At 40.0% G+C, this 16,183-nt stretch overlaps 1 protein-coding gene across 7 annotated transcripts in view; it reads right to left on the bottom strand.

The window, feature by feature from the left end:
• The window catches only part of LOC111864158 (piezo-type mechanosensitive ion channel component), a 288,244-nt gene that overhangs the window by 149,017 nt on the left and 123,044 nt on the right, over window positions 1–16,183 (bottom strand). For all 7 annotated transcript variants that reach the window (XM_023851212.2, XM_023851215.2, XM_023851216.2 and 4 more), the window contains 3 exons: window positions 15,842–15,987; window positions 8,922–9,064; window positions 5,683–5,859 (listed from right to left, as the gene is read on the bottom strand). In XM_023851212.2, coding sequence (XP_023706980.1) covers window positions 5,683–5,859; window positions 8,922–9,064; window positions 15,842–15,987 — 466 coding nt within the window. The remainder of the gene's footprint in view (window positions 1–5,682; window positions 5,860–8,921; window positions 9,065–15,841; window positions 15,988–16,183) is intronic.

Below are 16,183 nucleotides of genomic sequence, written 5' to 3'. Positions count from 1 at the left end.
TAACACCACATATACACGGTGCCAAATCCCAGAAGACTGCTTTCTTCATAGTCACTGCCGTGAAAGCCTCAAATCTTACACAGAACGAGGTTTGTCATCAATTAACATTTCACCATTTTTGAAATGGGAAAACCACTCAAACACTTGAGTTTTCCCCATAGCATCGTCCTTGTACGCCGTTTTTAACATTTCAAGAGTTTCTGTTCCACTTTTCCCGAGCAAAAAGCAGAATTTCACCGCTGCACGCTGTTCACGAAAATCAGCCATTGCAAAAACGACGATCACACAAAACAGTTGTCACTATAAACTCTGCCGAAACTAGTCCTTACCTTCTGAAGCAACGGTAGTCGGCTTATCGACTCAGGAATGTTAGCTCTATGCGCTCATAGCGGCAAAACGCGGTACTACAAAAGCTCTGCCCACAAAAAAATTAGTTCGGTTTCTTTTGGGTACCCCATCGTACAGGGGTGGACAAAATAATGGAAATACTAAGAAATTAAGGAACATAATTTGTGTTGGCTACAATGAGAGGACTTCGGTTGGCAACACTGTATGTTTGTTTACACTCTGTAGCGCTTGTGTAAGTGCATTTGTGATTGTGTTGAGTGAAGCACCATGTGAGAGAATTGGAAAACGGGAGACTTGTCCAATTTTGAATGAGGACAGATCACTGGTGCACATTTAGCTGGAGTATCTACGAGAAAATTGCCACATTATTATATGTATCGAGAGTGACAGTTTCTAAGGTTATGTCAGCATACACGAATCATGAGAAGTCAATATTAAAGGGGAACAGCGGACGAAAATCAACATTAAGAGAAAGAGATCATTGTACATGACGATTGTTTTGAAAAATTGCAAACCTATTGCTGCATGGGTGACAGCAAAACTGAATATTCATCTTGAAGACCCTGATTCCATAAGAACTGTCCAATGTGAGCTTCACAAATTCAACATCTATGGTAGGGCTACAGCTGCTAAATCTCTAATTACTAACAGTAATGCTTAGATACATAAATGATGGTGTCACATCCATAAAGTTGGACATCAAACAACCGGAAATGCATGGGTGATCTGGTCAGATGAGTCGTCCTTCATGCTGTTCCCTACACCAGGAAGAGTATATGCTTGAGAATACCCAAGCCTACAATCTGAAATTCCTGTTTCCAACAATGAAGCAAGGGGATGTTATGTGATGGTTTGGGCAGCAATATTGTGGTACAGTGTTCTGTTGGTACCATTATTACCCTTCATGCCCGAATTACTGCAAGTAAGTACATGGACACGTTGGGTAATCAGGTGCATCCCATGATTCAGACATTTCTGAACAACAACACAGTTTTCCAAGATGACTATGCCCCCTTTCACACAGCTGGAACTGTGCAGTCACAGTTTGAAGAGCATGAACATGAACATCAGCATCTTCCCTGGCCAGCACAATCAACAGATTTGAACATCACTGAACCACTCTGGTCAGTTTTGGAGCCTACAGTGAGAAACAGAGTCCCACTTCCAACATCTCTAAGGCAATCTGAAGATCTTTTTCAAGAATAATGGTATAAAATTCCACTAGACTGTTCAAAACTTGTACAAGTCCATTCCGAGGTCTACGGCTGTACTGAAGGCAAAAGTTGGTCCAAGACCACATTAATCTTTAACCCTTCACCGCGGTCATTTTTCAGTGTGGTCATTTAAATTCCGCTGCCGTGTCTCTCCGGCGGTAATATTTTCAGCCCATTTAAATTTTGCTCGAGAATCTTTTATTCATCATTATTTCTTAAATTATATGAGATATAAACATGAAACTTTCACTAAAATGATCTTAAAAGATGGTTTTATAATCTTACCTTATAATATGAGCGCCCTGTATCTCAGCAATGGAAGCATGTGGTTTAGAATTTCAGTAGTGTATGATACACTTTGAAGCATTCTACATACAACGCTGCCTCACATTTACACCAATACTGAGTATCTTTCCTGTGGCCCTTTCTCGCGCACACCACACACCTTCTGTAAGGTCCTGACTTCTTCCCTGAGGGGGGAAGACGCTCCAGGAAATGTCTTCCCGTGAGTCGTTTAGGTGGTGGCTGAACTGACGGACGGCCGTGTACAGGACGATGAACCCCAGAACCGTGCTTTTGCATGAGGCCTCGCGCCAGCGAAAGTCTGAACTGTAGTGTCCATCTTTTTGTTTGGTTGGGACTAATAGATTACCATGCTGTTGTGGATCGCTACATTGAGTAACTGCTTGGAACAATTTCACGTACCACTTGGTACCCTTCTTTCGTTCAAGCAGGTACGGTTGAAGCATCTGGTCTTTCAGATCCACCCCTAGCATGTTCTTGTTGTAATCGCAAACAACCACAGGCTTTACTTCTGCCTTGTTTGCACAATTTACAACCTCTCGCATATCATCTTTATGGTGTGTGGATATCATGGTCGACCTCCGCCAGCGCACGACTTGTAGAAGGGCCAGCCATGGTAAGACAATGCTCAAATTTTCGAAGTCAGGCATCCTTGCAACCTCAGCTGCAGTAAATTTGAGCATTGTCTTACCATGGCTGGGGTCACTTCTATGCGTTTATTTTTCCATCCAAGGCTTCAGTAGATGTATATACATATACTGGAGACCAGCCAGAGCGATAATACAAGTAGGTATGAGTTATTTTCTTCTTTCCTCACTGGAGGGTGAACACAGTGCTCTGACGTTATTCTAAGAACTGGCTGCCTTGTATATTACGAATAATGTGTACTAGCAAGACAACATTTCTGGGCACCCTTTTATGAATGGCTTGGTCTGGTATTTCCTGCTGAAGGTAATATGACCTGCTGAATGGAATATGAACTTATTTTATCAGTAGATAAAGGCAAACATGGTCAGTCGACTGTTTATTTCTAAGAAGCATAACATACAGGCCAGAGTTTTGTGCTGAAACTTCTCAAAGCAGCACGCTATTTGCTGCAAGACATGCATATGTAACGATACACACTGTATTTCTGACAATAGGCCAGCGAAAAATTTCACAAAATACAGTAAACCCATCAATTTTTATGGGCATATCAAATTAGGCCTGCAGCTGGACAACGTAGCAGTCAAACCGCAGCCAACGATTTAAATGCCCAAGACGAAGAGAGACGTCAAACTGCACCTAAGGGTTAAACATCGAACTTTCGAAATGGTGGTAGTTTGAGCTGGCTGGAGTTTATTTAAATGCCCGCTGCTGGTGCCCGTTTAAATGCCCACTGTTGCTCTGCATTTAAATGCCTATTCCTGTTAGGGTGCTTGCACTGTATATGAAAATGCTGTATCTAACACAATTTTTATGATAAATGAATGGCATTAACTTTGTTCTTATCAGCAAAGAACAAAGTGTCATATTATACTGTAATATTTGAAATTATGTAGACAAAAAGTTATAAACTATTTTAAATTTTTTTTCCTTGTAATTTTGATGCATACCGTAAGAACAGTTTCTCACTTCTTCACATAGCAGTTCTGTATCATAAAAACATTCCGGCTCGTAGCACTTGAAATATTTTCTCATTCTCTGGTGCCATAAAACAGTTGGAAGCAATAAAGTCATTTGGTTCTCTGCTGGCAAGTTTCACATCTTTGTTACACTCTTCAGATTTTCCAGTCCTTTGACTAAAGGACAGAAAAGTGAAGACATGGCCTTTCAAGAAAGGCTAGAAGGAATATTCACTGTTCCCTACTTCAGTGCCAAGCACTGCCATTGCAGCTGCAGGAGAATATTGCCCTTTCTATGGTTGCAACCCAATGCTTGCATCACAGCTGAGATACAGGGTGCATTCAGTTTTCTATAAGTTCATAGTGAATTTGAATATTGTACTTTCATTTTATCATGCAATGGCAGTGAAACGTTGTTTGGAAGATGGTGAAATTGAAAGGCAGTTGAAATGCAAGATATGTGACGTGGGACTCTGCTTCCTTAGGTGCTTTGAGGAGTATTACACAAAGGCGAGATTCAGTTACATAACATGGGGGTTGAAACCTGTATATATGTCGAGCAGATAACAACAAAAAATGTATGTATACTGAATTTTACTATATTTAAAAATAAATATATAGGATCATGCATATGCTGTACTAGTGGCGTGTGTGTGAGCTTAAGCTAGCGGCATTTAACCCTTTAGTGCGGTTTGCCGTACACGGTACGCTGGTATTTAAATGGTCCTACCTGCGGTTTGCCGTATACGGTACGCCAAGCTGTAAGCTTAATTTCAAAGGCCCATAAATATGCAATGAACCATGCCAGCATGATGCAATTGCACTGGTCTGTTGTGAAAAGAATGCACTCTCTGTTCGTGTAAACATAACATTCAATTTCCTGCAGCTCTGACAGGCAGCCTAAAAATAAACGCATGATCTCACAGTGGTATCAAGGAGTGACTATGATATCAACATACCACAAAGATTATATGTGTGAATAAAGCAAACAAACAAGAAACAAAGCCCTTGGTTGTTTGTGATTACAACAGAAACATGCTAGGAGTGGATCTGAAGGATCAAATGCTACAGCCTTACTTGCTTGAATGAAAGAAGAGTACTACGAGTAAGTTGTATCAGAAGTTATTCAAGAGGCTACTCAATGTAGCAATACAGAATGCAATGGTCATATATCAGTGTCTCCCGAATAACAAAAACATGGACACACTAAAGTTTGGACTTTCAGTAGCACAAGGTCTCGTGGAAAAACATGGTTCTGGTGTTCTTCCTCCTGTATACGGCCGTCTGTCAGTTGAGCTGCTGCCTAAAAGACTCACAGAATGACATTTCCTGGAGCGTATTCCAGCCACAGGAAAAAAGGCAAAGCCTCAAAAAAGATGTGTGGTGTGTGCAAAACATGGTAAAAGGAAAGAATCTATTTATTGGTGTAGTGAATGTGAGGCAGGGTTATGTTTAGATGGACGTTTCAAGAAATACAATATGAAACTCAAATTCTAATCCACTTGCTTCCATTGCTCAGATACAGGGCGCTCATATTATAAGGTAAGAATATAAAACCATCTTTTAAGATGATTTCAGTGAAAAATTCATAATTATATCTCATATAGTTAAAAAGTTATGATACATAATATAATTTAGAGCAAAATTTAAATGGGCAATTAAAAAATACTACTGCAGGAGGCCCCACAACAGCAATATTTAAATTCCTGCGCTGAAGGGTTAAATGCCCAAATGCACAAATCAGGCTACTTTGACTTTTGACTATGACGACGACACTCATCAGTGTACTGATCAGTGCACTTTGGACATTAAAGGTTAATAAAGAAACATGTACAGTACCTCTAGTGTTTCCATTATATTCTTCACCCCTGTACACAGGCACAGTTTCTTTAAAATGTATTAAGTTATATTTCAGCAACCTTCATTAAGATTATCATAACAGTTAACTGAATTTTATACGAACCAATCTATCTACAACTGCCTGCTAGCCAACTATATATTGGCTAGCAAAGTATACACAATGCATCCACCCAGGCCACAAATCTGTGACCCATGGCCTAAAAGTCAGATCTCAAGACCAAACAGGTTCCAGACAGGGTACAGTTACATCCAATAAAAAATAAAATGTCAATATAATAAAATCACTGAAATTTTTACAAAATTTCCTGAAGTATTATTTATTCCATTAACTGTGCCAGAAAACTGAAACTTACCGTACAATTCACAGCATAATTTGAATGAACAAAGTAGTTGATCTGGTAGATCATCTTGACCAATAGGAGAACTGAGACCAGAACTGACACAACATGACACACAATTGTGTGGATTCTGCTACCGAATGACAGTGCCACCACAGCCAGGAGAAGGAAGATGAAATGCAATGCACATACCTGGAGGAAGTCATCAATACATGTACCAGGAAACTTGTTACAGAAAAAGTCTCAAAAGTTTACCAAAAATATATTTTTAGTGTAAAAACTTCTGATGGACTAATGATAACTGGAAGGACAAAGTATGAATTACAATGAGCAATACATTAATAATAATAATAATAATAATAATAATAATAATAATAATAAAAATACAAGTATATAATTTAAAAATATTCATATTCAAAATTAAAATAATGAACTCTCATCAAAATAGTCTTACAATATTAGGTAGGTGTCAAAAACTCTCTGAATCAGTAAATCACTTGGACTATGGTTAATATATGAACATGATCATATTGCCGACAGAAAACAGTACAAATTCCTGATAATATACAGTACCCTCATAAAATGTTAAAAAACTGAAGCTCAGTCTAAAAGCCTATTCATGTAATATCTGATTCAACATCTTCAGAAGGATGTGAAGAATGGGTTCTGACAGAAAACACAACATCCAACTGCAGAAATAAGCTATATAATTTGATTGAAGAAATTGTCTTAACAGTTTCCTTGTAGTGGATTTTAACAGTGGAGATTATTCAGCATCTGTGCTAAGTCTTCTTGTTACAGCTTCTTAACAATTCTCTCAGTGCTTCAACTGACTAACGCTTAGGCTGGCAGCCATTTCACACCGACCTCCTAGTCTTCTCTTCTCAACTTCATTTTCAACTAACTCTAACTAGGCTGTTGTCCTCATTATACAACCCCTTTGCATGGACTGAGCAGAAAATACCACTTCCAGCAGTTCCTCTACCAAATGACTGCCTAGACATGCATGACTCAGAACTACATGCGATTACAGTGTCACAACTAATCATCACAGCATCTGCTAAGTCTTCTCCAGTCTGCTGTGTCTTCACCAGCCATTCCCTTGTAATGACTTCTAAGAGTGGAGATTCTTCAGCTTCCACACTCAAGTCCTCTCTGAATGGCGGCTCCCTTCTACCTGTCCTTTTTTTTCACAGCCTCCCATACAGAATTGACTCCATTGCCACAGGGGTCTTCCTTATAACTCTTTGGTATGGGCCACTGCATAAAACCGTTTCCAACAGTACTGCTATTGTTGCAAGCATATCTATTGCCGAGGGAACATGTTTACTGAGTCGTTGCCTACAAACAGCTCAACATGTCACAATATCAAGGGAATGAATACCCAGAACAGATGTGAACCTTCACTGCAAAGTAGGAATAAATACTACAGTAAAGTAATTATTACTTTTACTACACATTTGAGTGCAAATCTTGGGATTCCCACATAACTGTCATTTTTATTTAAAATACCTACAATTGGACAAGAGTCAGCAAGTTTACTGCATATCTTAAGACCTTGCAAACTCCAGAGTTTATGACAAAGTCCAAATTAATTAATACTGTCATGTGTAGGAGTGACTATTAAACAGGGTTTGATTGGAAGTATGGATTTACTGCACTTAAACTCAACTTGTAATTACAAGCAATACGAGGCTGATGCTGCTCTACACTTCACAGTTCACCAGTGCACCCACACACTAGAGTTCTCAGTTTTCACTGGTAGCATCCTGGCAATGGATTTCAACGAAGTACTTACTCCAATTCTGTTGAGGTTTCCGAGGCTTGATTCCAGGTTTCAAGACATTTATGTTCTTTATGGTGAGAGGTCGTCAGCCTCTCGCCCAACCCCCAACCTGGTGGACCAGGACTATATATGGACTATGCGAAAAAGTGAACGGGTGTAAGGAACTGGAAGAGAGCAGAGCAGGGCAGAGAGGAATGGAGGGGTTTGATAAGGGAGGCCAAGGCCCATACCGGGATGTTGCACCATACAAGAAGAAGAAGAAGAAGAAGAAGAAGAAGAAGAAGAAGAAGAAGAAGAAGAAGAAGAAGAAGAAGAAGAAGAAGAAGAAGAAGAAGAAGAAGAAGAAGAATTTCTCCAATTATCACATATGAAGTCTTCTCTTCACAGGCTGACTTTCAAATCTCTGAACTCGTCATCTCTTCTCAACCATCTTTGACTACTATCCAAAGAAAGTCCCTCAACTATTGTTCAGCTGAGTCTGAGTCTCAATTTAACAACCGGCCGTCAGTCGGCCAGTCTGTCTTGGCATAAAGCACCCATCTGGGGCTTGCGACCTGATCTTTATTGCTGTTTGATAGTTATGGTCTTGTTTTTTGAGGGTGCCCTCTCTGACAAGAGCACAGGTCTGTCTTTTTTATATGCTTCTGGTCCTTCCCAGCGCAGTCCTTCTCGGGTCTGAGTCCCTTGGTACTCGAGACCATATATTACTGTCTCAAATTTGAGACTTCCCTCTTTGTCGCCTCCTACAACTCGCAGGGTCACGGTGGAGGTATTTGAACCCACCCCCACAGAGGCATATCATGGCCTGAGATCCTCATTATATACCCTCAGAGTGGATCCTACAGAAAACACCGTTTCCATCGTTACAGCTCAACAATACCTCAATTGTTGCTTGTTTATTCACTGCTGCAGGAACCTGTTTACCAAGTCGTTGCCTAGCAACGAAGTCTACTCTGGCTTCACCATTCCAGCTTTCAGGCATCACGTCATAACATAATTAATTACATTATTTTTGTTGAATTTCAGGTTCTGAGAGTGGTGACTATGAGAAGTACTGTCTTCTGGAATATAGTGAAGTGTAGATTGGTGTAACTCCACTAACATTTTGGAGGAATGTATGGTCTTTGTCTTAAGAACTGAAGAGGAAGCCAAGCAAAATACTAGAAAAAAAAGTAGATGGCCATCTGCTTCTTTCTGGTTTCCTGCTTGGCTTAGTCTTCAACCTCGAATGTGAAGGCAATATGTTCCTCCAACTTCTACAGTACTATACAGCATTACATTAGAGAAGACAGTGCTCTTCAATGTCACTTTTGAATTTTTGTTTACCTACAGAGCATGTTTAGGTGTTGTGTTTAATGACTATTTAACGATTTCTGAAGTAAAAAGAATTTTTCATTAGGTTTCTCCGGGCAAAGATCACTCTGAAATGATCCCATCTGACCTATGGCTGGGATGCCGCATCACTTACATCAAAGACACAGAGTAGCATGATGGACAGCAGCATTAATTTCAGCATGTGCAGCTCCAGGAACAGCCAAAGCAAGTCAATCACTTTCTGCACCTGAATCTTGAACTGGAGAGCCAGCTGCTGTAGCTCCTTGGTTGAAAGTTCTGGCAAAACCATAAAATTAACACTGTCAAAGCTGTCTTCATAATGAGAACAGCAGAATGAACTTTCTTTCAGTCTGAAAGACGCTATTACAACAACAAATATGTATAATTAATTATAAATGATAAAAACAATTCCATCCAGTGTGACTGTTGAAGCTTTTACTACTTCACTTCTTAGCACCCTAACATGTTTCAGTCCCTATAGACCATCATCAGAGGGAACATCAATACTTTTAGAAACTACTATTACATTGGGTGTTTTGATTTTTAACATACATAAATATACAATATTTGTAATATACACTTTATACAAAATCCAAATTTCTTACAACTACAGCAACTGTCTTTGATGCATTAAACTTTTTTTATAAAAACTTTTTGTTATTCAAGTTAAAATTCTTTAACTGAATAGGTTCTTGTCCCTTGTCCTTTGTTTTTCTTGACACGGCCAAACTTGTGCTGCCTGTCTTTCTTGGGAAGGTAGTTCTTGTTGTCGTCCTATGTTTGTTCGTAGCATGCTGTGTTGTTTTTACTTACATTTGTAATACTCTTAGTGTTACGGACCAGAATGAAACAAATAAAAAAAATATAATTAAGTTCATGACAAAATCAGGTGAAGCAAAAACTCATGAAAATTCAGTTAAAAAATCTGTCATTGTACGCTTTCCAGAACACTGAGATCAAAATACTTGTATACATGACAATAATTCTGCACTTTCATGTCTTTGGAAGACATTTATCTTACTGTGAGAGAAGGAAATATAAGTCTCTGAATACGACATACTCAAGAAAATATTTAGTCTCCACCAGGCTGAAGAAAATACAAAATGGAGGATATGACATAATAAGGAACTCCATGCCTTATACAGCTCACTTGCTGTCATTAGGTAGCCTAATCAAGGAGGTTTTGATGGAGAAAATATTGATGCTCAGATGGAGAAATTATCACACAATGTTGATGAGAAGAGCCTCTTGGGAGACCGGGGAGAAGAACAATATTAAGATGGATCCTAATAAAATAGGTTGTAAGGATGATTGATGTATGTAAATAGCTCATGATTATGTTCAATGGCAGGCTCTGGTAACAGCAGTGTTGAACATTTCAGTCCATCTATCCTAAAGTTAGTTAAGTGTTAACACATTTACATCCACACAGCTTGATGCCTGGACCAATCAGCCATTTTGTAACACTAACAACAAATTAATTTCCTTACTCTGTAACTAGATAAGTGCCAGACCACAGAGGAAGCCCCAGACTTAAAGGCTGAGGATATGATGTGATGTCTGGTCAGGACTATCATACACCTAACAACTGATGACACATAATTAGCAGGGGAAAACTGAACAAACTTGAGAGAAACCACCTTCAGTGCCACTTTGACTGCCTTGACTCTAACTCTGTGTTCCCATTCCTTGCCGTCTTTGTGCAACTTTGTCAATATATTAATGTTCACACGTTTTCATCTCTTTATTACATGTTTCAAGCATAACTAGCCATCATCAGGTGTACAAGATGTTCAGTTGAAAGAACCTGCTGCTCTGCCATTACTCTGTTCTGTTTCTCATTTTTTATGTAAATGCTTCAGAATATTCTAGGTTATACAGTAAAACCTGTCTTAAACGGAATCTCAAGGGACCAGAAAAAATTTCCACTGAAGACAGGTGTCCGTTTAATCAAGGTATACTACGTGGGGCAATCCAAAAGTTTCCGAAATTTGAATTTTGTGCACAAATGGTGATGAGTACATCGAAATATGGCTAGGTGTCTCCTCACACATCCTTCTTGAATCAGTGTGACAAGCGGCATCGAGTTGAATGACTGGGTTTATTGTTGGTGAACGTATTTCCATTGTTGTGTTTCCATGAGTTTGCGGTTTTGTGATGGCTGACCAGAGAGAGCAGCGTGTCTGTATAAAGTTTTGTTTCAAACTTGGGAAAACCACTGCAGAAATGCACCAAATGTTGAAGCAAGCTTTTGGTGAAAAAAGTTTAGGCCAGACACAAACTTACAACTGGTATAAGCATTTTAAAAATGGCCGAACATTGACTGATGATGACGATCGTTCGGGACGGCCGTCAACTGGCACCACACCAGAAAATGTCGCAAAAGTTAGGGATCTGATTCTGCAAGATCGTAGACTGACCATCGAAGACCTCTGTAACACCTTGGGACTAAGTTATGGTACATGTCAGTGAATTCTGTCAGAGGAACTGAACATGAGGAGGATTGCGGCGAAGTTTGCGCCACGACTGCTGCAAAATGAACAGGAGCAGCATTCCTTGGAAGTCTGCAGGGAACTTCCAACAACAGCTTGAAGAGGATCCAGACTTTTTATCCAGACAGGTAGTACAGTACCGTTAGAAGCTTATTTTAAAGAGTTAGGGAAAACAAAATTCTGTAGAATGTACAGGATGCCTAAAATTATTCTAAACGATGCATTCTGGAAGACTGCAAATTTTCCATATAAAGGCTTATTTTGATTTCCGTTGTCCGCGTTAGACAGTTTCCGTTTAATCCAGGTTATTTAACATCTTTTTCAGCCCCAAAGTCAAGGGACCTGAAAATATTTCCGTTTAAGACAGATTTCCGTTTAATAAAGGGTCCATTTAAGGCAGGTTTTACTGTAATAAGTTATCATGCTATTATTATGTATATGTCTGGTGTATATTTTTGTTGGTTTCTTGATTTATCCTTTTGTTCTGTGCATGCCACCAACAAAAACATACAAAAATATAAATCACTCCATCCAATGTGACCTGTAAGTATATTACTACATTAAAAACTTAACACCCTTACATGTTTCGGTCTCTGCGGACCATCTTCAGAGGGCAAACATCACTACAAATAGGAAACCACCTTCACATAAGTTGTTTAGACGTAAAGTACGTACACTTATATGTTACAATGCATAGTACACAAAATAGAACATTTCACAAACACAGCAGCTTCCTGGGAATGTAAAGTTTTTAAAAATTATTTAAAATTTCTTGATGCTAATTAAAAATTTTGCATTGTCAATAATTAAAATTCATAAACCATTCAGGCTCGTGTTCGTCCTCCCATCGTCCCTCTTGTATGGGGCAGATATTGTGCCACCTGTCTATCTTGATGTGGAGGTTCTGCAAATATATTATGGGTATTTTAATATTTCAATGTTTATATAATTTATATATTGTGACATGTTGACCCCTACCTCCCCAGCTGCACGTAGCGGTAACGTAGCGCTCACGTAATAGGCGAGTAATCACCCCGCATCCTGGTAGCTATGCAACGCGCAACACGTGGTGACGTCACGAGCGGAGCCGACGTTAGCCGAGTCCCCGCGACCTTGAAGCTATGCAAAGCGAATCAACAGCGGTGACGTCACCGAGGGATGTCGCGGTTGCTAGGCAGCAGTCAACAACTCCGAACAGCGTGGCTAGCAACACGGCACCAGACGACAATTGTCCGATCAAGGCTACATAAGAAGCAGCGAAGGCTATTCACAGTCAGTCAGTCAGTTAGTCCTGGAGCTACCNGTGAAGACAAGTGAAGATTGTGTTAAGAGATTTTGTTCTAGGGTTTGTAAAGTGTGGAAACCCGTAACACTGTTATCATTAATTGAGCCGTGATTTGTAGATTGTTAAATAAACCAATTAACCATCTCTACGGCGTCTTCAGTAACGAAACACGTTACAATATATATATATTTGTTTGAGGATATGTTACGTCCTACCTTTATATCTTCCAGGGTTTGCTCGTGGCTGCTGTGCTGTTTTCACTGTTCAGAAGTGTGTTGTGTCGCATGAATTTATGCTTGTTGTGTCTGTGACGTCAATGTGGGCGTGTTCTGATGATGTATTATGAGGTCGAACATACTACGTAGGCTATTACTTTCTCTCTTATACTTTTGTTCTTCTATCAATTTACTGAATTTATTAAATTGATATATGCAGAAGTCCTCTTTCATATTCATTATGCCTCCTTTTTTTTATGAATATAAAACTGCTGTGTTTGTGAAATGTTCTATTTTGTGTACTATGCATTGTAACATATAAGTGTACATACTCTACGTCTAAATAACTTATTGGAAGGTGGTTTCCTATTTGTAGTGATGTTTGTTTGCCCTCTGAAGATGGTCCGCAGAGACCGAAACATGTAAGGGTGTTAAGTTTTTCATGTAGTAATAAACTTACAGGTCACATTGGACAGAGTGATTTATATTTGTGATTGTTAGTGTGACGGTCTTACCGCCCCCCTCTGTGTAGCCTCTAGCCACACCGGTTGGTCGCTACTCTTTACCTTCCTTCCTCTCTCTTTTCGTTCTCGCCACTGCTGTCGTTGGTCGTGGAGCTTGCAGCTAGGTCTGTTTTACCTGGCTCCACCGCTTCTCCAACTCCATCACTTCTCTTCACTATGGAAAGGGGTATCAGGTCTGGGACTTGGCCTGGATGGTCTATGGGCGCCAGCAACTGTGGATACAGCCTTGAAGTGAAGGGAAAAGGTGGATGGGGTGGGAGCTGATGGTGATCGGGCTAGTAGTGGTTGGCGTGAGACTCTGGCTCAGGTCGTTTAGGGCCTTACTCCGACGAGGAGAAAAGAACACACGGGACACACAAACACTTGGCACCACTTAACTTTATTGATTTTTAATCTGAGCGCCACTGGGATACAACTCAGTGCGTTACTTTACTATGATCTCCCGTTGCTCGAACACTACTTTCCCTTAACAGACGATGGAGAGGGCTAGCTCCGCGTCCGGCGAGTTTAACTGTTCTTACGAGACTTTCTAAAAGAACTCTCTGCTTTTGCAGATTCAGAGATACTGCCAAAATTTGAGGAACGCCTCGTTGCCATACTCCAAAAATCTCCGGGTTGGCTGAATTTAGAAGGGGGGAGGGGTTCGATAGATTTCTCATTCTTCCACTGGTCAGCTGTTTCGCGGCGAAAGTTGGGGTTCACACGCTTTCACAGTCTTTCTGACCCGGGGTGGATTGAGAGGGTTCAACCTAACGGTCTCCTAAGGGTAGGTCCGTGACGAATCAGGTGTTGGAAATTGGCCCCTTTCCTCTACTAATGAAACAATTCGCCGCTCCTTTCTAAAAGCAGGTTTTAACATTTGGAGAGTTATGACCGGTTAGAGGGTCATCTCTCTACGTGACTAAAGTTCTTTCCAAAGTCTTTTGGACAGGTTTCTCTTATTAGTACATATGGCTCTTTCTAAAAGTAGGGAGAGTGTCGGGCTGGTTTGGGTTTAAGTCCGGGGATTGTGACCCGTCATAAACTTTACCATCTCGGAACTGCGAAAGGGTTCAGGTACCTCTGGTTGGAGTGGGGTGTGAGGTATTGCCTCTGCTTTGATGTAGTGACAAGTACCGACACACGTGAACAAAACATTGTAGTCCTTTGCATTGTATGGTTACAACGGACCAGAATGAAACAAATCAAATTTAACAAAAACATACACCAGACACATGCATAACAATGGCATGATAACCTAATATAATCTACTATATTCTGATGCATTTACATCAAAAATGAAAAGCAGAACAGCATAACAGGAGGGCAGCAGATTCCTTCACCCCAACATCTTATACACCTGACGATGGCCAGTTAGGCCCAAACATGTAGTGTTATGCAATAAAAAGATGAAGACGCATTAACATTAATAAAACATATAATATGAATAATATATAATATCTGATCAATGTGTTGCCAGACAAGAGCTCTATAAACATGATACAAGCACACAACAGAAGAGGAAGCTGTTTTTTCCGTGTGTCCGGTAGCTGCACAGTAAAGTGATTTTTCAATTAATTTCAGCAGCTTAAAGATGCTTTCTCTTTTCAAAATAATGTACTGTTTATTGACATCCGGAGCAATTTCTGACGCTATCATGGTTTTACAGCTACTTTACTGGTAGTCACACTTCAGATCATTCCATGGCATCACTGGGTGACCCTGTACTTCAGCATTAGCTGAGCAGTTTCCGGAATGTACCAGAGGGCATAAAGAGGGGTATCGATATTTAGATCAAAAGAGAGACATGTGCAGGCAAGCTGACGTGACCCCCTCATGCTCAGCTTCCATGACAAGAAATGTTTATAGAAACTACATAAAATGTTATGAAACAATTGACACTCACAGGAAAACCAAAAGATTCAATACCACTAGTTGGGAAGCCAGCCTTCAGACAAAATCCCAAGCCAGTTGTATCCATCCCCATCCATACAAAAAAAAAATAGCTTGTGAAACAGATGTCATAAGAAACACAAAAGATAAGGCAAATATGTGCATAAACACTAAGTGAAATAAAATAAAGAAAGCAGACTCAAAGGTATTGTAAAGTTTGAAGCATTCTTATCACTGACACTATGTGGAAGCAAGCAGTCAGCTTCACATTCTGGACACTCTGTTCATAGGAAAAGAGAACCTGGATAGTATTGGATTGGATACTGGGTGAGACCCAGATCTGGTCTGGATGTGGTTGATGAACAAATCCCCCCTCCCCAAATGCTTTACTGACTGCGCTGAACTATTCTGATTCTCACATGTGAACATCAAGTGGTATGTACACAGGCAAACATGTGTGCATGCATGAGCACACACACGCACATAGGTAAAATTCTGCAGAATATTGAAATAGCAGGCACATATAAAAAGGAGCACTTATAGAAAGACAAGAGAGGAGAAGGTTTTAACATTTAATGATCCATCCTGGTGGAAATATATATGAATGGTGATGGTCTGTGATTCAGACACCTGCTTTGCAGGTAGCAAGAGAACTGCTTCCTTACGTTTCAGTGTTCGCAGAGAAGGCATTGGAACACTCTCCTCTTTTTGCTGTTCATTTGTTCCTCCTTCTGGATCTTCTGACACATGGCCTTGACCTCCTGCTACTGAGCTGCCATACATACTGGACTCTCGCTTCAAAATCTCTGATCTACGGAGTCACAAAGTTAAGGTAAAGAAATTGCATTACTGAACACAGATAAATGTGTGAAGTATCTAGAGACAGTGAACAGGGTAAGGACAAGTTCTTGTTAGAAGTTTCCTAACAAATGACTGTCTTGCCATCTACATGTGTATATTTCTTCTTCAAATGGTGAAAATGTTACATTCCATGAAAAGGCTATGGC

The sequence above is a fragment of the Cryptotermes secundus genome, unplaced genomic scaffold, assembly GCF_002891405.2.
Source record: "Cryptotermes secundus unplaced genomic scaffold, Csec_1.0 scaffold1647, whole genome shotgun sequence".
Taxonomy (NCBI): Eukaryota; Metazoa; Arthropoda; class Insecta; order Blattodea; family Kalotermitidae; genus Cryptotermes; species Cryptotermes secundus.
Note: the sequence above shows the minus strand (reverse complement) of the source record. Positions and strands in the feature narration are given on the sequence as shown.